This window comes from Narcine bancroftii, chromosome 1, assembly GCF_036971445.1.
Source record: "Narcine bancroftii isolate sNarBan1 chromosome 1, sNarBan1.hap1, whole genome shotgun sequence".
Classification (NCBI taxonomy): Eukaryota; Metazoa; Chordata; class Chondrichthyes; order Torpediniformes; family Narcinidae; genus Narcine; species Narcine bancroftii.
Genome location: NC_091469.1, coordinates 47,790,754 through 47,816,173, shown reverse-complemented (window position 1 = coordinate 47,816,173; position 25,420 = coordinate 47,790,754). Strand labels below are relative to the sequence as shown.

Genomic DNA, 25,420 nt, shown 5'->3' with positions numbered 1-25,420 from the left:
AACTTGCCCCATCAGGGTTCAGGCAACCACGGAGTTCCTTTCTGTTTCACTTATTCCAAGAGAAACATCAGACAGATAGCACTTCCAGCCATCTGCTGCTCTGGAGCTTTCTGTTTCAGTTCCAACAAGCTTTTCCTGCTTGCTTCAGCTGTGTCTGTTCAGTTTCTCCCTCTCTTTATCTTCCAACTGCTAGAAAGTCCATGTGACTCTCTCATTTGCCACAAAGCCCCCACCTTCTCCAGCAAACAATAGGAGTTAGTCTTTTGCTCCCATTTGTTGTCTTAGGTAAACAAAACTTCTTATTGACCTTTGAATGAGCACCTTGCAGAAAGGTCTGAAGTCTTGTAAAAATGTTCAACACAAACGACCTGTTTCCAGTCGATTAATTTGATGACATCATTTCAATTAGCAGCTACTTGTGAAATGTGCATAGCATTTTCTCCATAGTTTGTTACTGAATATGAATTCTTCAGTATTTCAAATAAAATCTGTTTTAAAATGTGAGTATGTATAATTTTACCAAATTATCCCAACATTTATCTACATTACATTTCGTATATACCAGTCCAGTATACAGCTGAATTTGACCTGAGTTTGCATTTAACCATTCCCATGTGACCTTTATGTATTTTCTGGAGAATCTCTTTCTGCGTTATTTCAGGTATAATCAGTCTTGATGCAGCCAGCAGAACACCATTCTCATACGTTGCCTCTGATAGACAAATATTGATGTATTGAAGGCTGTATCTGCTTTATCCTCTCTGGCCATCCTTGTATTACTTGTTGAGAAAGCATTTGCAACACATCATCCTTACTGGTTTCTTCTCTAATCTGGCTTAATTTATTGCTGGTCACACTGATGAGATGATGTATCTTGATCCCCATGTCTTCTATTTCATATTCTTCATTCGGTGAAAGTCATGACAAGGTATTAGCAAGCATTAGTATGTATTTTAAGTCGAAGTCACAGCATTGTAGTCGTAGAAGTAAACTCTGCAGGCTATCTGATGCCTTTCTCTGGATGTGTTCCAGTGGGCGATGATCACTTTCCATTATAAACTTTCTTCCATACAGAAACGTGAAATTTTTTACTTCCGTATACATCCGCCAACAAATCTCTCTCAATATTGGCATATCTGGTCTATGCTGTTTTTTGTGGTTTTAAGGCAAAAGCTATTGGTTTTCCTTCTTCTACTAATGCTGCACCAAGGCCTCTGTTAGATGCATTTACTTGCAGAGTGAGGGCTTTTTCTATATCATAGTACCTCACTGACAAAAGGCAAAGGAGGAAAAACCCAACACCCAATCCCAACCAACCAATTTTCCCCTGCAACCGTGTCTGCCTGTCCCGCATCGGACTTGTCAGCCACAAACGAGCCTGCAGCTGACGTGGACTTTTTACCCCCTCCATAAATCTTCGTCCGCGAAGCCAAGCCAAAGAAAGAGTATCTCAACTCCACTTTTCTGCATATTATTTCTTTAACCTGGTCAAAACTTCTCTGATGTGTTGGTGACCACTGAAATTCCATATCTTCCTTCAGCAACTCTCTGATTTTTGCTGTGTGGTCTGACATATATGGTATGAAGCTCATGTATTGGACCAATCCAAGGAAATTCTGAGTTCATTTTTGTCCTTTGGGTGCTCCATCTTAACAATGGCTTTAACCTTTTTTTTTTTTTTTTTTTTTTTTACACCATCTGTAGGTCTCATCGATCTTCTGTTGGAACATGTCCTGGCTCACCTTTAGGCTGAAAAGTAGTCACAGGAACTTGTAACAACCAAATGAAGTATTGACATTGTTAGTAGTGTTGATTCCTCAACTATTTTCACATTCCAGTATCCATTCTTAGCATCTAGCTTGCTAAAGATTTTGGATGCTGTTAGTTCCTCTGTGATGTCTTCTAGTGTTGATATTGGGTAGTGACCCCTTTTTATTGCTTGATTTTAGGGTCCAGACATATCCTCAAGCGGCCATTTGGTTTTTATTTGACCACTATGGAATTTACCCAGTCAGTTGGCTCAGTCACTTTGGCTATGACCTGTATCCTTTCCATGCCCTTTAGTTCTTGCTCCAGCTTCTTCTTATGTTTTAATAGTACTTCCCTTGGAGCATGGACGACTGGTTTACAGTTTGGATCTATGGCAATGTGATATTCAAAGTCTCCAAAGCATCCAACTGAATCATCAAAGCATTCCAGGTACATGAGCTCAGCCTTGTTTGTGAATGGAGGTTGGTTCTTCGATGGAGTGTCTCTGTTGATTCTTTTGGATATCTTCTTCATCTGGATCTCACAATTGACAGAGATCAATTGCAACTCCCGGCAGCTATGCAGACCTAGAATTGCTGGTCCGTCTGTGTCAACCATGTAGAATGTACAGAGGATGTTCTTTTCCTTATGGCAGCCATTGATCTTAGCTCTCCCTAGCTGCTTGATCATGAATTCACCATAGGCCATTAATGTGATATTTGCTGTTTCCAATGCACCGTCTTTTGGATATCCTTTCATTATGTTCTCTGGGAACATCTGGCAACAGACTCTGAGTGGAATGATGTTGCTTTGTGATCCAGTATCCAGCTTCACTTTTAGGTTAAATATCATAGCCATGTTCTGGATTATCCTCTGTATTTGGATCCTTGTGTGCAACTCACTTCCTTCTTTAATCTCATCTGACATGTTATGAAGGTGTATGGATTCTATGTCCAGCATCTGGGTGCCCGAGTCCACATTATTGTTTCCTTTTATGTGGTGGATCTTCTTGTCTTTTTTCTTCACTGGTATTACTGTTTTCTTCATACGAGACTTGCACATCTTCATCCAGTGGTTTGCTTTGCCACAGAGTCTACATTCAGAACTGTATGCTGAGCATTTGTTTCTGTCATTGAAGGGGTGTTATCTGCCACACTTCCTGCAGGACTTGGGGTTTGCACTTTTCCGATTGTGTTCTTTATAGCATCAACCCTTCCTTCTCTTTGCTGTGTGTTGTTCTGCATAGACAGGGATTTCATTTGTGTCCTCATGGCTTCAAAGGCTCTGGCTGTGTCAAAAGCTTTGGCCAGCTTTAAGCTATCCTTCCCTATAAGAGACCTTAGTACTTCGGGATGGGCACTCCCCCATATTAGTTGATCAACTAATCTTTCCTCTATATCACACATGTCAAACTCTGGCCCGCGGGCCAAATTTGGCTCGCAATATAATTATATTTGGCCCACAAGATCATTTCAAAAATGTATTAGAGGTGGCCCGCCCTGCAGCGAGAGCCGATGCTGTTTTTTGGTAATGTCACCCCCACCATCCTCTCCCTTAATTGCACATCCTTCCCCATTGTAACACGAGAAATTGTAACACGAGAAATTGTAACACGAGAAATTGTAACACGAGAAATTGTAACACGAGAAATTGTAACACGAGAAGTCTGTCGATGTCATCAGCCGGCAAGTCAGTTGGAAGGCTCCCCGCACAACCAGTCACTTCTCCCACCTGTCAAGCGGTGCGGCGGATGGGCGAGCGCCTGTGATTTCCTGTCTGCGCGACAGGCATGGCAGGCTGCGCACGGCCCCTGGGCAGCGCGAGCCCCACGCGACTGGCACCGGACAGCCCTTCCACAGCGCGAGCGCACTTCTCCCGGTTGCCACGGCCTTCAGCGTTTGCACCTGCGCGGACCCCAGGGACGGCTGGTTCGGCCCTGCACGTGAAGAGAGAGATGGTGGCTGTCCGCAAAGGCTGATCGGCAGCGCGCTGGGCCTGAGTGGGTGGGTAAGCAGGGGTGGGCAGAGGGTGTAGGTGAGGAGTAATGGGCAGGGGAAGTTATGGTGGTGCAAGGGGCAGTTAGAGGGAGGGATGAGTAGAAGGGGGGTGGATAGGGAAGAGGTAAAAGGGGAGGGGCAGGGCGAGTAGGGGAGGGGTGATTAGAGGGTGAGAGACGGGTATAGGGAGGAACAGGTTGAGGAGAGAGGCAGTAGAGGGGTGTGTATAGGATGGGGTGGGTAGAGGCAGAGCGAGTGGAGTGAGGGGTGAGTAGAGGTTGGGTAAAGGACTGGTCAGGTAGAGGGATGGTGGGTCAAGGGTGAATAGAGGCCTAGAGCCTGAGGAGTGAGCAGGAAATGCTGAGTCCTGATGCAGGCCAAAATGGACACAGCCTGTGAATGCTGACTACATCTCCACAGGGACCAAATATGTTTCCCTCAGGTCAAGCAAAGGGTGAACTTGAGCTACCTACTCCTGACCTGTAACATTATCCTCCTAAAGTTATATCCTAAAGTTTAACATTACATATGTTGAAAGAAGAGAAAACATGCAGATGTTGTTGAAAATTTTCAATAAATATTTAGTTCGGCCCTCGACTTAGTCCAAGTTTTAAATTTTGGCCCTCCGTGAATTTGAGTTTGACACCCCTGCTCTATATCCTTAAATCTACATTTTGCAGCAACAATTTTTAGTCTAGTGAGGAAGTTATCAACAGTTTCATCAGTCTGTTGCATTAAGCCTTGAAATTCACAGTGCTTAATTCTATGATTAGACCTGGATTCAAGGGGAGAAGCAAACTGCAAATATCTGCTCTGAATCATTTTTTCCACCTCTGAAAGCTGCCAGCTATTAAATAACAGACCAGAGAAGTATATAACAGACCTTCTCTTCTGCTGTTGCATTTTTAAAATAGCTTTTAAAGCCAAATTGCACTTCTGTAACTTTTTAAATGATTCAACAATGTCTTTAGCCTCCCAGTCCATTACTGCGTGAACTGCTGTTGCTCCAGCCATTTTTTCAGTAATATTTTTTCTCTTCTTCCCCTTCATATTTCAGTGACTTACAATCAATTGTATGGCTTTATTCTTGTTCTCTTATACCACTGCCACCGTGTTATGTCTCTGTGTTACTTGGGAGGCTTCTTAAATAACTTAGAGAAACAAGATTCAAATAACAAAAGAGACTTTACTGACTGGTGCCTTCCACCATCTCAAGAAACTGTTCACACACTTATATACATACGCCCCACAGAGGTGCACTAGTTACTACAATGAGAAGTGTGTATTCTTATGCAGTTACAAAATAGATCACATTATCCTGACTATATAATAGTAAGGAATTACTTAAGGTGGTATGTGAGCGGGAAAAAAAAAGGTTGAGAACCACTGGGTTAGGATATTTTGGTAAGGTTCAAGAGCCTAATAACTGATGGATAAAAAACTGTTCTTGAAACTAGAGGTGCTGGACTTCGGGCTTAGGAATTGACTACAAATGTGAAGAGGACCCATTTATTACCACTCTCTGCTTCCTTCCTGCTAACCAGTTTTCCACCCACTCCAGTACATTGCTTCCTATACCATGTACTCTAATTTTGTGCACCAAAATTTCAGATGGGACCTTATATAAATCCAAATACACTACATCATGTGGCTCACCATTGTCTATTCATGTGATTTCTTCCTCAAAATATTCTATAAGATTTGTCAAGCATGAATTCCCATTTGTAAATCCATGTTGACTTGGATAAACCCTGTCCCTCCTCTCCATATGCACAGCAATTTCATCCTCAATAAAATAATCCAGCATTTTCCTCACCACTGCAATCAAGCCAATTGGTCTTCAATTCCCCAGTGTTTAATTCCATAGAGTGGAGAATGTTAGAAAATAGTCACAAATGCATCCAGTATCTCTAAGGCTACCTCCTTAAGCACTCTAGAATGCAGACCACAGGCTCTGGTGATTTATAAATTTATCTAATCCTATTTAACAACTGATAATAATTTCCATAAATTTCTTCTCTATACTATCCCTCAGAATGTTACGTGTATCTTCACTAATGAAGAACAAAACAAAAAAATATGCAGCTATAGCTTTGTGTTTCTGAACCAAAGAATCTGTTCAAATGGCTGCATTTCCTTGTTCCCCACTAAGGCCCTTTATAATTGGAGCAATACACCTTTACCCTTATCCTAATGCAAGGTCAACTTACATATCTTCTTTCCATAAATGTTGCTTGATCCAGCATTGCTTTATGTTTCATAACCTGCAGTCTCTGTCTTTATTTCTGCTCAAGTACTTACATACTCTTGCAATGAAGCCCAACATACTGATTGTGTCTACATATTAACTTTTAGTGATTTATGAATAAAGACGTGCAAATCATGTTAAACCCCAATCCCTTTCAAACTTTCACGATTTAAAACATATGCACCTTTTCTACTTCTAACAAAGAGGATGAACTCACACTCCATGTTTTTACCCATACACTAAATCTGTTTAAATCAATTTGAAACCTCTTTGCATCACTCTGTTCACACAACTTTATTTCATCAGCAAATATGCCACTATAGTTTTTTTTTGGAAAATTTTATTTAAAAAAATTTCCACACATATAGGCATAGCCAAATACAAAATACAGTAGTCAAATATTAGTATCAAATCTATTATATATGATGGTGTAAAACACCAACCCTTTCCACCCAAACAACAAGAAAAGAAAAAGAAATAAGAAATTTTAAAAAAGCAATGAAAAATAAAGATAAAGAAAAGTAAGAAAAACAAGAATAGAAACCTGATTGCCAGAGATCACCCCATCATATGGCTCTGACCATTTATATCTTTTAATACTTCCAAGGAGGTTAACAAGGTTAGAAGCTTTGGGAAAACATCTATAAATTAAATTCCACAATTTGTAAATATGGGTGCCAAATTTTCAAAAATACACTATATTTATTTCTCAGATTATGTAAACTTCTCCAGAGGAGGGCAGCTATACATTTTCTTGCTACTGCCAGGCCGATCTTTACAAATTCTTTCTGATATATATTGATAATTTTAATTTTGGTCTTATCCCTTCAATATTACTTAGTAAAAATAACATTAGGTTTTGTGGGAATTTAATTCCTGTAACCTGTTCTAAAAAAAATTGCCATATTTAACCAAAAAGGTCTCACTTTAGGACAGAACTAAGTCGAATGTAAAAAAAAAGTACCTATCTCCTGATCACAACTAAAACACTGTTCTGTTAAGTCTGAATTTAATCTATCTAACTTTGTGGTGTGAGATACAATTTTTTAAAATATGAACCATATTAACCAAAATACACACAAACATTTCCCTCTTGAATATACACAGTGTCATTTTCTCCCCTTCCCCCCCTCCCTTCCCTGCCTCCTTCCCACCCCCCTCCCTGCCCACCAAACGTTCAACATATACAATACAATAAAACCATTAAACAATGTCATCACACAATGAAAATAAACAAGAAAATTGTGTCATCTACTTTTACACACTGGGTCAGTTCATTTCGTCTTCTTCTCATTCTATCATTTTAGGGGGTGGAGATCCGCGGTAGGTCCTCTCTGTTGTGTTCCATGTACGGTTCCCAAATTTGTTCGAATACTGTGACTTTATTTTTTTAATTATATGTTATTTTTTCCAATGGAATACATTTATTCATTTCTGTGTACTCTCAGGCTCTCTTCTGATTTCCAGGTTGACATTATACATTTTTTTGCCACAGCTAAGGCTATCATAATAAATCTTTTTTGTGCTTCATCCATTTTGAGGCCCAATTGTTTACTTCTTATATTACTTAGAAGAAAGATCGTGGTGTGAGATATAATTGATGTAAAATTATATTGAACTAATCTGCATCTAGTATTTTGACATAAGTCTGACCAATTTTGTTCATCATTGTTAATATTTAAATCTGTCTCCCTTCGCTGTCTAGGCCTATGTATCCCTGTTTGGGAGTCCTCTTCTGCAATAAACTGTACATAGCTGAAATAAATTTCTTTATATGTCTATTATGAATCAGTATTTCCACATTTCGGTAACACATTGTTGGACCCAATTTATCTCTTAAATTTATCTCCTTAATTGATAATAACAAAGAAGTGTTTTATATTGTATCCCACATAGTTCTTGATGAAGAATGTGAACAGCTGGAGCCCTTGCTCCAGTCCAATCTTTGCTGCATTCCACTACTCACAATCTTTCTATTTCTAAAGTAACTCATATTCTCATTCTCCACATTTTCCCAATTAACCAATCTACAATGTAAGCAAGTATATTACTTCCAAAATAATGTCTCCTACTTCAATTGTCTTTTGTATGCACATAATTGAAGGGCTGCTGAGAGTCTAAAAGACCTCATTATCCTCATCTATGCAGTGACTTACAATTTCAAAAAGCTGATACATCAAACAAAATTTCCCTTTCATAAATCCGCATTGACTATTATGTTCTATGAATGCCATTTCATCGTGAGTAAAAGATTCCAACATTTTCCCCTCGACTAATGCCAGGATAATTAGTCTATACTGTAGTTCTTGATTTCTCTTTCCCTCTTTATTTTAAAAGTAGAGAGGTATATTTGCTATCTTTGGACCTATTGAACTATGACGTCTTTCAAAGTTGAGAAAGCAAGTAATCCGTTCTTGGATAGTTAATCCCTTAAGTCGCATGGACACAATTTTTATTTACAAATGCTCCTTATTCACACAAGTTCTCTAGCATTGCCGGGAGTTCTGTTGGTCTTCCATGAAGGCACAAAATATTTAAATCTTGTTCCCATTTTTGTTTAGTTTTACCATTTGTTTCCTCATTCTCCTTTTCTTGCAGTTTAATGTACATATTTGTTATAAATCTTTTGATTATCATTGTATCTGTGATCACATATTCAAAGTTACTTCCCTCTGGTAACCTCAGCCTGCTTCCTAATTTGTCCTTCAAGTAGGATCTCAATTGGTAATATGCCAGCACTGTATCTTGAGTTATATTGTATTTATCTTTCATTTGTTCAAAGGGAAAAATAAAAAAAATTTTAAAAAGGCACAAAATATTTGTTTTATTATTTCTAATTTCCTTGTTACTCGTGATAATTGCGTTCGTCACTAAAACAAATTAGTTTAAAAGAACACACAAATGCTGGAGAAACTCACTAGGGAGATTACGTCGTCTATTTCGGGTCGGTGCCCTTCGTTGGGAAAGACTCCAGCAGGTCCAGGATTCTCATGGGTTTTCTCCAAATTGTCCCCTCTCACTCATTTACCTTCCACCAACCCTTCTATAACCATCATCTTTCTTTACTGAGAATTTATTTTCGGTAGAAATGAAATGCAAAGTAAAATCTCCAAAAACGGTGCCATCAACGAAGTTGTTTAGACGGAAAGGAGAACAGGAAACGCATCATAACAGTTACGCCTCTGCTGCGTCTGTGAAATTCGACAGAATTCTCTCTGTAACTCACCACCAACGAATGCGCCGTCAGTCAATCGCTGAAAGGAAACCGTGTCCGCCAGCACTCCAAGTCCCAGCCTGCACGCTGGCCTCCATCTGATTGGCCGGTCTGGCACAGACAGGAAGTGACGTTGGAAGGAGGGAAGTTTGATCGTTGGGCTCGAGCTGATTTCAAAAATTAAAACGAGCGCGGGGAGCGGTCGGAGTTTAGGACGGAAAGTGCAGAATCACTTAAAAAAAGGTAGGGAGATTTCACGGGTTGATGCACTTTCTTACCCTTATCCCAACACGGTCTCTGGAGAGAGTCCGGAGGAAGGTCGGGGTATCTCCATAGTGATTTCTGGTCTGGATTGAGGCAAGATTACTGTTTGGTTTTAATGGAATTGTCGTTAATCTGATACATTGACGCGGAGGCTCTTTCTCCAGATTGTTTTTGGGACTGATTTTGTATTTCCAGCGTTTTCTGCTTTATTGCAAAAGGAACCTTGCAATGTCCAATATCTGCATTTTTGGGGGTAATTTTGATTACTGCTCTCTTCTTGGGCACTGGTATGATTGACACCTATTTAAAACAGGTGGGTACCACGCCCCGATGGAGTGAAATATTGAAGATGTCTGTGAATAAATTGGTCGGCACAGTTTTTTTTTAATACTCGGCCAGGTACTCCATCCAGGCCAGGTGCTTTCCTTGGATTCACTCTCCTGGGAGGCAGCACACGCATCATCCTCAGATAGGGACAGGATGACATCATCAGGGGATGTGGAGGGGTGGTTCTTTGCTGCTACTGTCATCAACTCGGGTGTAGAAGGCTTCTGGAACAGAAGCTTGGCCATCTGCTACATTACCACATTTGGTTTTCTAACATGTTATGGATTTTGCCCTTGCCAGAGCTGTTGGGTGTCCCTTGTTGTTTCCATTTCCATGTGGACTCTTAGCAGACTGGTCAATCTTGAGAATTCTGTTCCAGCGAGTTGTGGATATTAGCTCATTAGATGTATTTAAAGTGGAAGTAGATACATTTTTGAAAGATGGAGGCCTGGAGATCTAACACAAGGAAGGTAAAGACCACTCATGATCATTATTGAAGAGTGGGAAAGATTTGAGGGGTAATATGGCTTCCTCTGGTCCTATTTTTCTCATGTTTAAAACACTATATAGTTATACATCATTAAAATGTAACTTAAAGACATAAATAGGTCACCTGGCCTGTTGAGCCTGATCTATCATTTAATAAGATCATGGCTGACATGGCCATGGGCTCAGGTCCACTTACTTGCCTTTTCTTCATAACTCTTAATTCCCCTACTGTACAAAAATAAAGCCATTTGTGCCTCAACTGTATTTAAGGAGGCAGCCTCTATTTTCTTTCTCCTAAATCTACTCCCCTGAATCTTCAGACTATGTTCCCTGTTCTAGTTTTACCTGCCAGTGGAAACCACTTTCATGACTCTACTTTTCATAATTTGGTATGTTTCTAAAATATACTCTCTCATTCTTCCAAATTCTAGCAAGTATAGACCCAGACAACCCCTAGGTCAAATCCCTCATCTCCACAATCAACCTGGTGAATCTCTTCTGCACTGCCATCAAAGCCAATGTATTCTTCATTCAGGATGGGGACCAGAACTGCATACTGTAGTGTAGGTGTTCTCACCAGTATATATGCAGTTGCAACTGATCCTCTTTGCTCTTAAATTCAATCCCTCCAGCAATGAAAGATCAACATTCCATTTGCCAACTTGATTATCTGTTGTGTCTGCAAACCAACCTTTGATGATTCATGTAAAATACTCTTCAGTCTCTGCACAGCAGTCTTTCACTATTCAAATAATTATCTGATCTTCTATTTTTTCTGATCTGTTATTTCTTCTGTGAGTGGCATGGTTAGCTTGGTTAGCGGATCGCCTGTACAGCGCCAGCGATTGGGACCAGGGTTTGAATCCAGCGCTGTCTGTAAAGTGTTTTGTACGTTCTCCCTGTGTCTCCCTGGGTTTTCTGCGAAGGCACCAGTTTCCTATCACCGTTCAAAACGTACAGGGGGTTGTTGGTTAATTGGGTGAAATTAGACAGCATGGGCTCATGGGCCAAAATGGACTGTTACCTTGCTGTATGTCTAATTTTTTTAAAATAAAATGGATGACTTTGCATTTACCAACATTATATTCCATTTTCCACACCACTCAGTTAGCCTATCTACATCTCTCTGCATCCTCTGTATAATTTTATTTCCACTTATTTTAGTGTTATTAACAAACATCAATACCTAGAGCCCATGCAGCATTTAGCTCACCACTGCCAATCAGAGACACAGCCATTTGTCCTTCCCTCTGCTTTCTATCAGTTAACCAATTCCCTATCCATGATAAGACATTACCCTCAACTCAATGCTTCCTTATCTCATGGATTAAGTATTTTGTGCAGTACCTTATTGAATGCCTTTTTAACTATGTGTTGCCTTCATGCGTTGCCCCTGTGTTTACTTCCATGACCATGACCCTCCACCCAAGACCTCTTCTCCTGCTTTAAGCCTTCCTCCTCCGCCAGACACCTTGTCCTGGCCAGCTGCCCACTCTGGATCTTTTTATTTACAACTTCTACAGAGACCTTAACTGTCTCAACTTCACCACTCCCCCCTCTTATTTTAATCTTACTTCCTCGGAATGTTCTGCCCTCCTCTCTCACCGCAACAATCCCAACCTCGCCATCAAAGCCGCAGTCAAGGGTGGTGCTGTTTTAGTCTGGCACACTGACCTTTACTTTGCTGAGGCCAGATGACAGCTCTCAGTTACCCCCTCTTACCTACCCCTCCCACAGGACCCCACCATGGCACATCAAGCCACTGTCTCCAACACCATCTCCAACCTCGTCACCACTGGTCACATCCCTCCCATGGCTGCTAACCTCATTGTCTCCCATCCCCACACTGCTCATTTCTACTTTCTACCCAAGATGCACAAACCCAACCATTCGGGTAGGCCCATTGTTTCTGCTTGCTCTTGGCCCACCGAACTAGTTTAATCTTGTGTTGAATCTATCATTTCTCCCCTGGTCCAATCCCTTCCCACCTACGTCCGTGATACCTTGCATGCCCTCCATTTCTTCAAAGACCTATGATTCTCTGAACTGGGCTGCCTCATCTTCACGATGGGTGTCCAATCCCTTTATACCTTCACCCCCATACAGAAGGTCTTGAAGCATTTTCTGGACCAGAGATCCAACCAGTCACCTATACCACCACCCTTCTCTGCCTGGTAGAACTTGTCCTCACTTTAAGCCACCTCCTTTGACTTGTATTACTTCCTCCAAATCAAAGGAATGCTATGGGTACCAGCTATGCCTGCCTGTTTGTGGGCTTTGGGGAGCAATCTATGCTACAAACCTACCCTGGCAAGACCCCTCAACGGTTCTTCCGGTATATTGATGACTATATCCGGTTGTCCTCGCGCACCTTTGATGAGCTTGTCAACTTCATTCACTTTGCTGCCAACTTCCACCCCAATCTCCAACTCACCTGGTCTATTTCCATCTGCACTCTTCCCTTCCTGGATCTCTGTCCCCATCTCAGAAGACAAGCTTTCTACCGACATACTGTACATTGCAAACCCACTAACTCCCAAAACTACCTTGACTACATTTCCTCACACGCTGTCCCCTGCAAGGATTCTATCCCCTTCTCTCAATTTTTCCATCTCTGCTGCATCTGTTCCCAAGATGAGGTCTTCCAGTCCAAATCTTTTGAAATGTCTGCCGCCTTCCACAAATGTGGCTTCCCCTCCACCACCATCAACTCAGACCTCACCTGCATCTCCTCCATTTCCCTCTCATCTATCCTGGCCCCCTCTGCCCCAAGATGCAACAAACATCGAATTACCCCTTATCCTTACCTACCAGCCTCTGCATCCAACACAATATCCTCCAGAATTTCTGGCACTTACAACAGGATCCCACTGCCAGACACATCTTCCCCTCTCCTCCCCTCTCTGCCTTTCAAAGGGAATGCTATCTTCATGACTCCTTCATGCACTCACCCCCCTTCCACCTTCCCCTGTGGCCACACCTCCTCTCTCACCACAGTCTGAGGCCCCAAACAGGCCTTTCAAGTGAAGCATCACTTCACTAATGTATCCGCAGGATTGATTTACTGCATCTGTTGTTCCCTTTGTGACCTTCTCTACATCAGAGAGACTGGGTGCAGATTGGGAGATCACTACGCTGAGTACCTTCGCTCTATCTGCACCAGTGACAGACCTCCCAGTAGCCAACCATTTCAGTCTGTGTCACACACCCATACTCACACCTGTCATTGCCTTGTGTACTATCTCATGAAGACAATCTGTAAATTGGAGGAACAACACTTGATTTTCTATCTGTGCACTCCACAGCCAGTTGGCATTAACTTTGACTTTTCTGGTTTCTGCTAACCTGCTCTCCTCTTCTTCCTCTCCCCCCCCCGACCTTTGCTTCCTCTTTTCAGCTCTCCTCCCCCCCCCCCCTTCCCTCTCTATTCACCGAGCCATCCCTCCTCCCCTTGATCGTTGCTGTCTCCTTCTTTCTCCACCTATCACCTCCTGCATTTGCAACCATGCCTCCCCCTACTGTTGTTCATATGCCTACCAACATTTTTTCATACCTCAAGCCCGACATATCAGCTATGTAATTTCACCTTTGCTATATAAAGACACTATTTGACCTGCTGAGTTTCTCCAGCATTGTGTTTTTACTTGCCCTTCAAAGCATTGTTTGATTAGTGATCAATGAACTATGCTTGTTGATATGTAGAGGTGCATGTGATGAATTGACACTGCCAACAAACAGATTATCAAAAAGTTGCAGGCCTGACATGTCGGCAATATATCTTTGTCTCCTATAAGTGCTGAAAAAAAACTATTGAGTTCCACCAGCATTTTGATGTGTTTTTACTATCAAAACATTGCATGTTAGTATCCTTTTGGCGGAAATATAAAAATCTCCTCGAAAACTGCTCTTCTTCCAATCCAATCTTTTTCATTGTTGTGTTCTTGAGAAATTGCATTCCTCAAAATTGGCTCTGCTTAAGAGATGCCCAAGATGGAAATGATAAATATTTCCCATAGCTAACTGCTTACTTATTAGCTGCAACCTAAACTGAAACTCTCTTACAGTGTTGTACTCAATAAAACCCCAACAATCAGGCATTCAGGATCTGGGTTGTGCCAGATAAGATGATTAATCAAATCTATTAGATGTTATTTCTGTTAATACACCAACAGGATTTTGTACATTAGCAGGAATAATATATTTCAATTTACCTTTAGTCAAATTTATTAGAATAATAGAGAGTGCTTTCCATAATGTTTGGGACAAAGATATTTTTTTCTTTATTTTCCCCTGTGCTCCACATTTGTAAATTTGTAATCAAACAATTCAGATGGAATTAAAGAGCACATTTCAGATTTTATTCAAGGTTATTTGTATACATTTTGGTTTGTGTGTGAGTACTCAGGTATGTTCAGTTACTTCATTGGTGCAGGTATAAGAGAGCTAGGCTTACTTCTAAGCCTTTGGTCACCTTTGGAGTCTAGAGTTGCCATTTTTCAATTTGAGTTTTGCCAGTGAAAGTCAAATAAGCTATTATGAGGCTGAAAAACAAGAAGAAAACAGTAAGAAGCATTGCCCAAACCTTTGGATTACCAAAATCAACTGTTCAGAACATCATTAAGAAGAAAGAATGTACTGGTGAGCTCAGTAATTGTAAAGGGACTGGTATTCCAAATAAGACCTCCACAAAGGGAACAACAGATGCAGAAAAGTCCCCAAACGCATGTCCAACAGATCAGAAACACATTGAATTTGGCTATAGATTTGAGGCGAAACCAAGGTTTTAAATGCAAGTTACACAGACCATTTGAAGGGATGGCACTGAAATTGATCACTGTAACCTGAATGGATTTGTTAACAGGTAAAAGCTGCTCTGTGATCTATGTGTAAGGAAATGCTTGAAAGTCCAAGCCGCATGTTTGGTGAATGAGATAAAGATGATTAGAACAATGTAAGTGAAAAAGTTTGCATGGAAGTCAAGTCTATCGCATGATTGTTATGGGCATTCTGAGAGAAAAGGTGGCTAAAGGGAATATGGCTTCTTTCAAATAGATAATTATGTTGGCATTTAAAATAAATAACAGATATTCTTTTTGGTGGGAAGATGAATACCATGAAATCTTAAAAATAATCTGTTAGAGCTTGAATGTAATTTTTTTTAATGGAGAAAATGATGAGACTGAAATGTTATTATGTGATATCAAAGGAGAATATACTCCACTGGGTTATCCTCTTCAGTAACAAGTATACTATTTTGGATACTGTTTGAGGTGCTGGGGATGGGATGGCGGTGGGGGTGGGGTAGGGAGGAGACATGGAATGATCTAACTGGAGCTCTGAAGCTCAGCAGTGAAGGGGCAAGAAAAGAGGAGCAATAGTGATTGGGGATTCAATAGTCAGGGAATTACAGGAGACTCTGTAAAGAAGAGCAAGACCTCCGGATGGTATGTTGCCCCCTAGGTGCCCAGGTCAAGGATATCTCAGATAAGAGTCCACAGTATTCTTAGAGGAGGGAAAGCAACCAGAAGTCATGGTGCACATTGGCACCAACAAAATGGGTAGGAAATGGGATGAACAAATATAGGGACTTGAGATCCAAGTTTTAAAAAATTCAATCTCTAAAGTGGTAATTTCTAGAATACTACCAGTGCCACATTCCAGTGAATAGCAAAAAGAGTAAACTTGAACAAATAAGCAGTTGGTGCAGGAGGAAGAGTTTCAGATTCATAAACAATTGGGATCTCTTCTGGTATGGAGGTGACCTGTAGTGGAGAGATGGGTAACACCTGAACTGCAATGAAACCAATATTCTGAAGGGAGCTTTGATAGATTCACCCAGGAGGCTTTAAATTAATCTGACAGCAGATTGAGGAGAGCCAATTTGGATTTTGATGTGGGAAATTATCTCACAAACAGGAAGAGGCCACAAAGAGGGTAAAGTGTTTGGTAAATTGGAATGGAAGGTTAGGGCACATGGGATGGGAGACCAGCTAGTCAAATGAAATTTTAACAGTGATAGCAGTCAAAAAATGGTTGGAGAAGACAGCTTTTTAGACTAGAGGATGGTGGCCAATGGAGTGCCTCAGGCTCTGGCCCGAGGACATTTGAGCATGGAACACTACAGCACAGTACAGGCCATTCAGCCCTCGATGTTGTGCAGTCCCATATTTTTTTATAATTTTATTTAATATAAAACCACTTAGCAAACATATCACAATATTTCAAACTTAATCCAAATACATGTGGTATTTTATTTTAAGGAAAAAGAAAGAAAAACCTATAAATCCCCCCATCCCAAACCCATACAAACTTTAAAAAAAAATGAGGGACAAGAAAACCACAACAGAAGTACTTTACTTTTCGATACTTTTAAAAATAAATATTTATTGAGACCTATAAGAGAAAGGGTATGTTCGAGATTCATTTAAATTTTAATACCAACAGTTTGTAAATATGGGCACCATATTTCACATAATGAATGATATTTATCTCTTAAATTATAAGTAATTTTCTCAAGTGGAATACAACTTATTTCTTTTATTAAAAAAAGTATTTAAATCTTCCCTACCTGTAACCCTCTATTTTTCTTCCATCCATGTGCTTGATAAGAGTTTCTTAAATACCTCTATTGTTTCAGACCCTTCCATCCCTGACAATCATTCCTAGCACCCACAACTATCTGGGGGGGGGGGGGGGGGGGAACATTTATAAAAAAAAAAAAAAAAAAAAAAAAAAAAAACTTGCGCCTGATGTCTCACCTAAACTTCCCTCCCTTCTCTTTGTACATGCATCTTCTGGTGTTTGCTATTCCATCCCTGGGAAACGGGCGCTGGCTATCCACCCTCTCTATGCCTCTCATAATCTTGTAGACCTCTAATAAGTCTCCTCTCATCCTTCTAACCTCCAAAGAGAAAAGTCCCAGTTCTGCTACCCTTGCCTCATAAAACATTTTCTAATCCAGGCAACATCCTGGTAAATCTCCTCTGCACCCTCGCTGTAATTTCAACATCCTACAGGTCAGGATTATTAGACACCTGGAAGAAAATTGGATTCACTCTAGGAAAGCTAATGACAAATCCTATTTAATTTGGTGGCATTTTTGTATGGTGAAATTGATAAAGTTTATAAGGGAAGTGCAGTTGTGGAGTGCATGAACTTCCTAAAGGTGCCACATGGTTGGCTTATCAACAAAGTTGAAGCCACTCACATATCACCGTACGTATCCCTTACTAACTACAGAGCACCTATGGCATCCTATGGGATTACTTAAGGTGGGACATGAGTGGGGATAAAAGGTTGAGAACCTCTGTGTTAGGGACATTGAGAGCATGAATGTGAAGTTAGTTAAGTAGTTATTATTTGTGTTGACTTTTTATGAACACTCATCTCTCTGAATATCATAGGGAGCAGATCAAACTTGTAAAACCAATTAAATGTTAATCATGTATTTCATCTTAAAATGGCTTCTGAAGGATTTTGTCCATTCTTCCTATAGATTTCCTTTTATTAATTGTGTGTAAAACAGTGGTTCACAAACTTTCTTGGGCTGCTGCCCCTTTGGCTTCCAAGCCACATCCCTAACGCTTCCCCCTCCCACCTCCACAGACACATACACCTCTCTCTTATTAGGTTTACCGGTAATTTCAAGCAGCAACTAATCTAACACTATATAGAAGCATATGTATTTCACAATTAAAACTTCTTGTAAACCAATTTCTTTATCAAAATGAAAAGGTAAATTTATATCTCACTTTAACTACATTGCCTTTTCAGTTTTAATGATATGGATGTGCTTGTGCAGGGATATCAGCTTCTCAACATCAGGTTGGAAGGAACTAAGAAGTAGTCTTACATTCCCACATTCAATAATTTTCTGTGTGTTTCTTTGTTTAGAAAGAAGCTGGGTGACTGCACTGAAGCCTCACTCTACTAAATATGATGTTGGGAAGGCAGTAAAGTACATCTTGACTTTGTTATACAGTGCAGGGTAGCGGTCAGAAATGTCTCCTTTTCTTTAACCAAAAGTCTTTATGATTTTTTTTTAATTTGTCCTCGAATCGATGTCATTTTGGAGGAACTCAATTCTTTCTCCACCATTCCCCATTGCTTATACTGAGGTATGAATTGATAACCCAGTCTGGTATTTTAAGCAAAAAAAATCCTGAAATCTGTTGGGACCATGATGGGAGGGCGGTTGGTGCTCAGTGTATTTATACATAATTTAAATGTACATTACAACCTGAAGATAATAAATTTTTACAAACCTGGAGCATTGGCCCTTGCAGACTGAATGTGTCCTGTGCAGAGCACATCAATGAGAAACAAACAAACATTCACTGCCCCCTTGGATCTTTCCACCGCCTCCTGGGGTGAGGGGGGTGGGGGAGTGAGGGGGCGTGGCATTGCCCACTTTGGGAATCAATAGTGTAAAACGAGAAACTTTTTTCACCATTTAGGAATTATTTAAGTATTTGTTTTTTTTTAATTATTTCAGGTGTGGATTGAGCTTAAAGCTTACTGTCTACTATGGCTGTTGATGACGAAGAGCTGCTTAAACACTATGAAATACAGGAAACTATTGGCGCAGGTATACCTTGTTATTAAAAAGTATCTAAAATTATCCTACATTTTTCTGGCTATAGGAGCAAATTTGAGAAATCTTGGATGTGTTTGCTTATGGGATCAGTTTAAACTTGCACAAGTATATAGCAATTTAATTTTAAAAAAGCATGTTTTTATTGAGCTTTATACCTGAAAACATGAATTTAAATTCTCCTTTATATATAATATTGAGCTTGAGCCGGCACATAAATTATGACTGCCTTTTACTTTTATGCTGCGTGACCTGCTGAGTTTCTCCAGGACTTCTTTGTACTGCACTAGATCCCTGCATCTGCAGATCATCTTGTTTACTTACAAGTGGGAGAACCTTGAATCCACAAATGTGGAGTTTTGTGCAATTAAGGTGCAGATGAGATTTTGCATAGTTTTTAAACCAGTGCTGGTGAAATTTAATTGCATGGAGTGACTAGTGTGGGAAAGTATTTTGTGGAGTAAGGGTAATTAAGGAACACTTTAATTGAGGTTTCTAAAATGGAGAGGCCAAGACAAGGTAAAGAAGATTTGTTTTCCTTGGGATAGAGGTATACATTTAAGTTAATTAATGAAAGGATCAGAGCAGAGTTGAAAGCAAATTCATTTCTGCAATAAATAATGGAAGCCTTGAACTCACTGCCTGAAAAGGATGGTGGAAGCAAAAACCTATAGTACATGTAAGGAGTATCTGGGCAACCACAGGAGGAGTTGTAACCTGCTCAACTGTTCACCAAGAACTGGGAAATGGATCAATGCAAAGTCTATTTTAGTTTGCATGGAAATGATGGGCTGAATTACTTCCTTATGTGCTACTCAGTTTTGCGATCAAGTGATTGTCCCCAATTTACTCTTTCTCGACAGTGCTCACATGTATTAAATTTCTAATTTTTGGTAATGCTCCCCTTTTTTGCTGGTCTTCACCTTTGTGCATTGTGCTCATGTGAAGGGCAAATATAGAATGAAGAGGCTGAAATGACATATTTCCGCATCCTAATTTCTATGTAGTTCTTCTCTCCCTCTACACTCTTTCCCATTTGGATTGAATTTTAAATTTGTACCTCTAATGATTTTTCTCTCACCCCTCATCCACCCCAGTTTCTTTTTTTTTTGTGTTATTGTTTCTGTGGGATAGTCATAAAAACCCTATGGATATTCAATCTTGTGGTATAATATCTTGGAAAAACAGCTTATTGTAAGGGTGAGTTATTCTGTAGTATATTGGTGGTGGGGTGGGACGGGGGTGAATGACATCATTTTGTAAAATGCATTGTCTGCCATTGTGAACACTGCTTTGTGAGTGTTGATGGAATATACTAAACCACTAGAAACATAAGTGGCGTTTGTATCCTGTTAATTCAGCTCCCTCCCCTGGCCAGATTGAGTAGCATTTTCCAATAGAATTCAAATAATACTATTTATTTTTTTAATGAATTTACTAATCTGTTTGGAATTGGAATCCATCAGTGGATAACTTTCTCACTGGCTTGACCTAGCAAATGTAAAATGGTTGTTGTTAGTAGTTTGTCTCAGCTGAGGATATTGCTGAATAGTCGTGCCCCAAGCAAAACTGCCTTCATCTCTTTAATCAGATATTATTCACTGCTAATTGTACTGGATTCAATTCCATTTGAAACTGTTCAGAAAATGTGTCTGTGCTAGAAGAGCTGAACAAGAATTGGGCATTTTAAGCAACATTCAAAGCACAAATGTACAAACCAGTCTGGCTGGCCAGATGCTTTTCACCATTTTTTAGTGTCCTTGAGAACATTATGGAGTCACCACTGACATTTACTGGACCAGATAGTTAAACAATGTGGCTGGAAGTAGTGGTTATGCTCACTATTTTTGTGCTAAGTGACACATTCAAGCTTATCCACCATTTGAAAGTGCAATGGATTATTAAAATGAGGGCAATTCCAATAATTTGAGAAACTTGATACTGGCCAGGATGAAGCAGCATACAGACACCTAGTTTTCTTTCAACATTCACTTCCTCAACTACTAGCATTCCATGTGTGGACTGCATATCAATTATGAAATAAATAGTAAAAACTAGCTGACTAAAAAAAATGGGGAAATCATTCTTCAAGAGAGTAATTAAGGATGGAGGGGATTAAGTTGCCTTTGTCAATGATATTCACATCTCTCAAGTATTGTTTTTAAAGTAATCTCAATTATAGGTGGTGAATAATTATCATTGGCTGCCATGCTTTAATTCCAAAATAGAACCATAGAAAACTATAGCATGGAAACAGGGCCTTCTGCCTATCTCAGTGGCTCTCAATCTTTTTCTTTCCACCCACATGCCACCTTAAGCAATCCCTTACTAATCACTAGAGCACCTATGGTATAGGGAATACTTAGTGATATGTGAGTGGAAAGAAAAGGTGTGAAAACCATTGTTTTAATTGTACCTAATTGACTCCTTATGTGCACTGTTTCATATCTCCAAAGGAAATGGGCCAATGATGATTTTTCTCAAGCAAAATATTTCAGTAACAAATGGGTGTAGAGAAGTGATTCTCAACCTTCCCACCCACATACCACCTTAACCAATCCCTTACTAATCACAGAGCACCAATGGAATAAGAATTACTTAGTGTTATGAGAATGAAAAGGTTGATAAAACTGTACTAAGCTAAATAAACTTAAGGATATTCAAGAAGGAATGAATGTATTCCAAAATGCTCTGCTGAATGTAAGGTATAGGTTACTGCAATATTTTTTTTCACCTTTGTACCTTACTCCGCAAAAATTAAATAATTTGAAATGTGAATGATCTAATTTATGTTTCCGATGCGTTCAAGATATAGGGACCTTTTTCCGTTCGACCTGGTCATGCCCTAAGGTGAGATCCTTCTGGGAAGATTTAGGGAATCTCCTGGAGAAAATTACTGAAATTCGATACCCTCAGGTGCTAGAATTGTTTTTATTGGGTAAATTAGGTCTTGAATCTGCTAAAATAAGGCTGTTGAAATATCATTTGAAATTTGTTAAACTTGCTTTAGTGGTGGCCAGGAAATGCATGGCCATTATTTAGAAGTCTGACACCCAACTGAGTCTAACCTGCTGGAAGTCGGAAATGCATAGTTGTGTTTCCCCTGGAGATTACTTACAACCTCAGAAATTGCTACGTTTTTAAGAATATGGAACCCATATTTAAGATTTTTTTTCCCCCTCCAGTCTCCAATACCACAATCTCCAGTATCCCTAGCAATGTCTATCTCAAGACATCCCTTTCAGGAGGAAGTAAATTTATTAACTTAATTCATGCAGTAGAAGGAAATAAAGCTGCAACAGTAGAGGTTGCTTTAGACGCAGAGAAGGCCTTTGACAGAGTAGAATGGAATTATTTATTCAAAGTACTACAAAAATTCAGTTTACCAGAGAAATATATTAATTGGATTAAAGCATTATATAAGGGGCCATTGGCGAAAGTGACAGTAAATGGATATATATCAAAGTGATTTAACTTAAGCAGATCAACAAGGCAGGGATGCCCACTATCGCCCTTATTGTTCGCGTTAGCCATAGAACCACTAGCAGAATTGATAAGAACAGAAAATAAAATAAAAGGGATAAAAATAAAAGACAAGGAATATAAAATCAGTTTATTTGCAGATGACGTTATAGTATACTTAACAGAACCAGAAATATCAATAAAAGAATTACATAAGAAATTGAAGGAATATGGAGAAGTGTCGAGATACAAGATTAACGCAAATAAAAGTGAAGCAATGCCAATGAATAATGCGGATTTCTCAAAATTTCAAAAAGAATCACCATTCAGATGTCAAATGCAAGCAATACGATACCTATGTATACAAATAAATAAAAACCTTGGCCATCTATATAAACTCAATTATTATCCACTAATGAAAAAATTACAGGATGACTTAGAGCATTGGAAAGACTTACCACTAACACTAATAGGAAGGATAAACTGTATTAAAATGAACATTTTCCCAAGGATACAATACCTATTTCAGGCATTGCCAATACACTTGACGGAGAAATTCTTCAAGGAGTTAAAGAAAATAATAAGGAAATTTTTATGGAAGGGGGGAAACCGAGGATAGCACTAGATAAATTAACAGAATGGTATAAACAAGGAGGCTTACAACTGCCAAACTTTAAAAATTATTATAGAGCTGCACAATTAAGATACCTATCAGATTTTTATCAAACAAGGGAAAAGCCAGATTGGACTAGATTAGAACTAGATAAAATAGGGGAGAAGATACCCAAACATATATAAATGGGATGAAAAATTGGTACAACGTAGGAATTCTCCAGTATTACATCATCTGCTCAATAGTTGGAAGAAGATTCATGTAGAAAGGAATAAAACAAATTACCAACTACCAAAACTAATACTAACGCAAAATCAGCTAATCCCTTTTACAATAGATAACCTTTCCTTTAGAGAATGGGAGAAAAAAGGGATCAATAGAATAGAAAATTGCTTTTCAGGAAATAAATTATTATCCTTTGAACAAATGAAGGATAAATATAATATAACTCACGATACAGTGTTGGCATACTACCAACTAAAATCCTACTTGAAGGACAAATTGGGAAGCAGTCTGAGGTTACCAGATGGAAGTAATTTTGAGTGTGTGTGTGTGTGTGATTACAGACACAATGATAATCAAAAAATTTATAACAAACATGTATATTAAACTGCAAGAAAAGGAGAATGAGGAAACAAATGGTAAAACTAAACAAAAATGGGAACAAGATCTAAACATAAAGATAAAGAAGGAAACATGGGAGAAGTTATGCTCAGGAACTATGAGAAATTCAATAAATACGAGGTTACGTATGATACAATATAACTGGATACACAGGCTATATATTACACCTCAAAAGTTAAATAAATGGGACCCAACAGTATCTGACAGATGTTTTCGCTGTAAAAAGGAAATGGGAACAACAATTCATGCAATCTGGACATGTGAGAAAGTGAAAAAATTTTGGGAAGATCTAAACCAGATATTAAATAAAATCACAAAAAGCAATATACCAAAAAACCCAGAGATATTCATCCTAAATAACATAAAAAACAAAGAATTTGGACTTGATTTGGATAGTGCACAAAAAAGATTTGTTAGCATAGCCCTAGTAACTCTAGAAAAAGATTCTTCAACAACCTGATGTTATGAGCCCAGAGGACCCCAAAGCCCAGCAGCAATAGAAATTCACCAAGACAAATTGTGACAAACAAAAGTTGCTTTTAATTATCTTTAAACCTGAAAACAGGATCAAACTCTAACTTATTACTATTAACTTAACCCCCTTCTAATTCTAAGAGCATGTGTATGTAATATGTGTGTAAGTTCAAAAAAGTTCTTTGATTCACAGTCCCATCTCACTTCTCACTCCTCCAAGTTCACTGGTATCAGGCAACTCTTATACTGTGCACAGAATTTAACATTTATGAATTTCATCAGGCTTTGGTGCTTGAAAGGTAAATGGTTACCGTTCAGTAAGATTTTTGTCGATTTTCAGAGAGATTTGTTGCTAATTAGACACCCACAACTGATTCCTTCTGATCAGCCACATCAGTATCTTGCAGAAGAAACCTGTGCCATCAGGGTTTTCTAGATGATAACCTCTTTCTTTCAGATCACCACAGAGTTCCTTTTCTGTTTCCCTTATTTCAAGTGAAACATTATACAGCCAGCCATCTCCTCTTGTAAAGACCACAAGGGCTTTGACCAGGCTGAACTAAGAACTCACAACTTGTCTTCAAAATGGGGTTTTTCCTCAGGCGCCCCCTCCCCCTCCCTTCTTAGAGAAAACCACATGACCCTCTTAGAACAGCACTCTGCACTCAATATCAAGCCTGGACTATCTGGCTTGAGTAGAGCTCTGGCATTTTAAATGAAGTCTGTTTTGAAGTGTTTGTTTGTGATCTACCCTAAAAAAAAATCTGCCACAATTTATCTCCTTTAAAACATATCTTGGTACAATATAAAATAAAACATAATCTATCAGACTTTCCCCCTACAAAAGAATATTAACTTTTGAGCTAAGGAGACGTTAGACTAGTATGGTTGGGGGAAGGGGTCCACATAAAGGAGAGCAGCAAAGAGAAGGTGTATCCAAAAACAGAGAAGGCTTGTTGACAAAGTTTGGGGGTGGAAAGACACATGATCGAGAAGGAAAATGATTGGTGCAGTGATGGAGAGGGGATGATGGTAATAGACAATAGAGGTGACCATAAGGATAGGGACAAACAAATAGAAAGTTGTGGGAAATCTCTGAAATGCATTTACTTTAATGCTAGGAATATTGTAAGGAAGGTGGACGAGCTGAATGTGTGGATAGACACTTGGCAGTATGACATGGTGGCAATTAGTAAATCGTGGTTGCAAGAGGGTTGTTACTGGCAGCTAAATATTCCAGGATTTTGCTGCTTTAGGTGTGATAGAATTGGAGGGGTTAGAGGGGGTGGTGTAGGATTGCTTATCAAGGAAAATATTACAGCATTGCTGATGCAAGATAGATTGGAGGGCTCGTCAAGGGAGGTGG

The 25,420-nt window shown here is 39.4% G+C and overlaps 1 protein-coding gene and 1 long non-coding RNA gene across 5 annotated transcripts in view; one reads left to right on the top strand and one right to left on the bottom strand.

The window, feature by feature from the left end:
• Positions 1–9,213, bottom strand: part of LOC138757920 (uncharacterized) — a 57,319-nt gene extending 48,106 nt beyond the window's left edge. The window contains exon 1 of the long non-coding RNA XR_011353993.1: positions 8,913–9,213. This is a non-coding gene — a long non-coding RNA (uncharacterized lncRNA). The remainder of the gene's footprint in view (positions 1–8,912) is intronic.
• A 122-nt stretch (positions 9,214–9,335) lies between these two features.
• The window catches only part of melk (maternal embryonic leucine zipper kinase), a 121,406-nt gene continuing 105,321 nt past the window's right edge, over positions 9,336–25,420 (top strand). For 3 of the 4 annotated variants that reach the window (XM_069925946.1, XM_069925936.1, XM_069925926.1), the window contains exons 1-2: positions 9,336–9,451; positions 18,783–18,875. In XM_069925946.1, coding sequence (XP_069782047.1) covers positions 18,815–18,875 — 61 coding nt within the window. In that variant the 5' untranslated portion in view covers positions 9,336–9,451; positions 18,783–18,814. The remainder of the gene's footprint in view (positions 9,452–18,782; positions 18,876–25,420) is intronic. The other variant, XM_069925954.1, reaches the window with a different exon arrangement.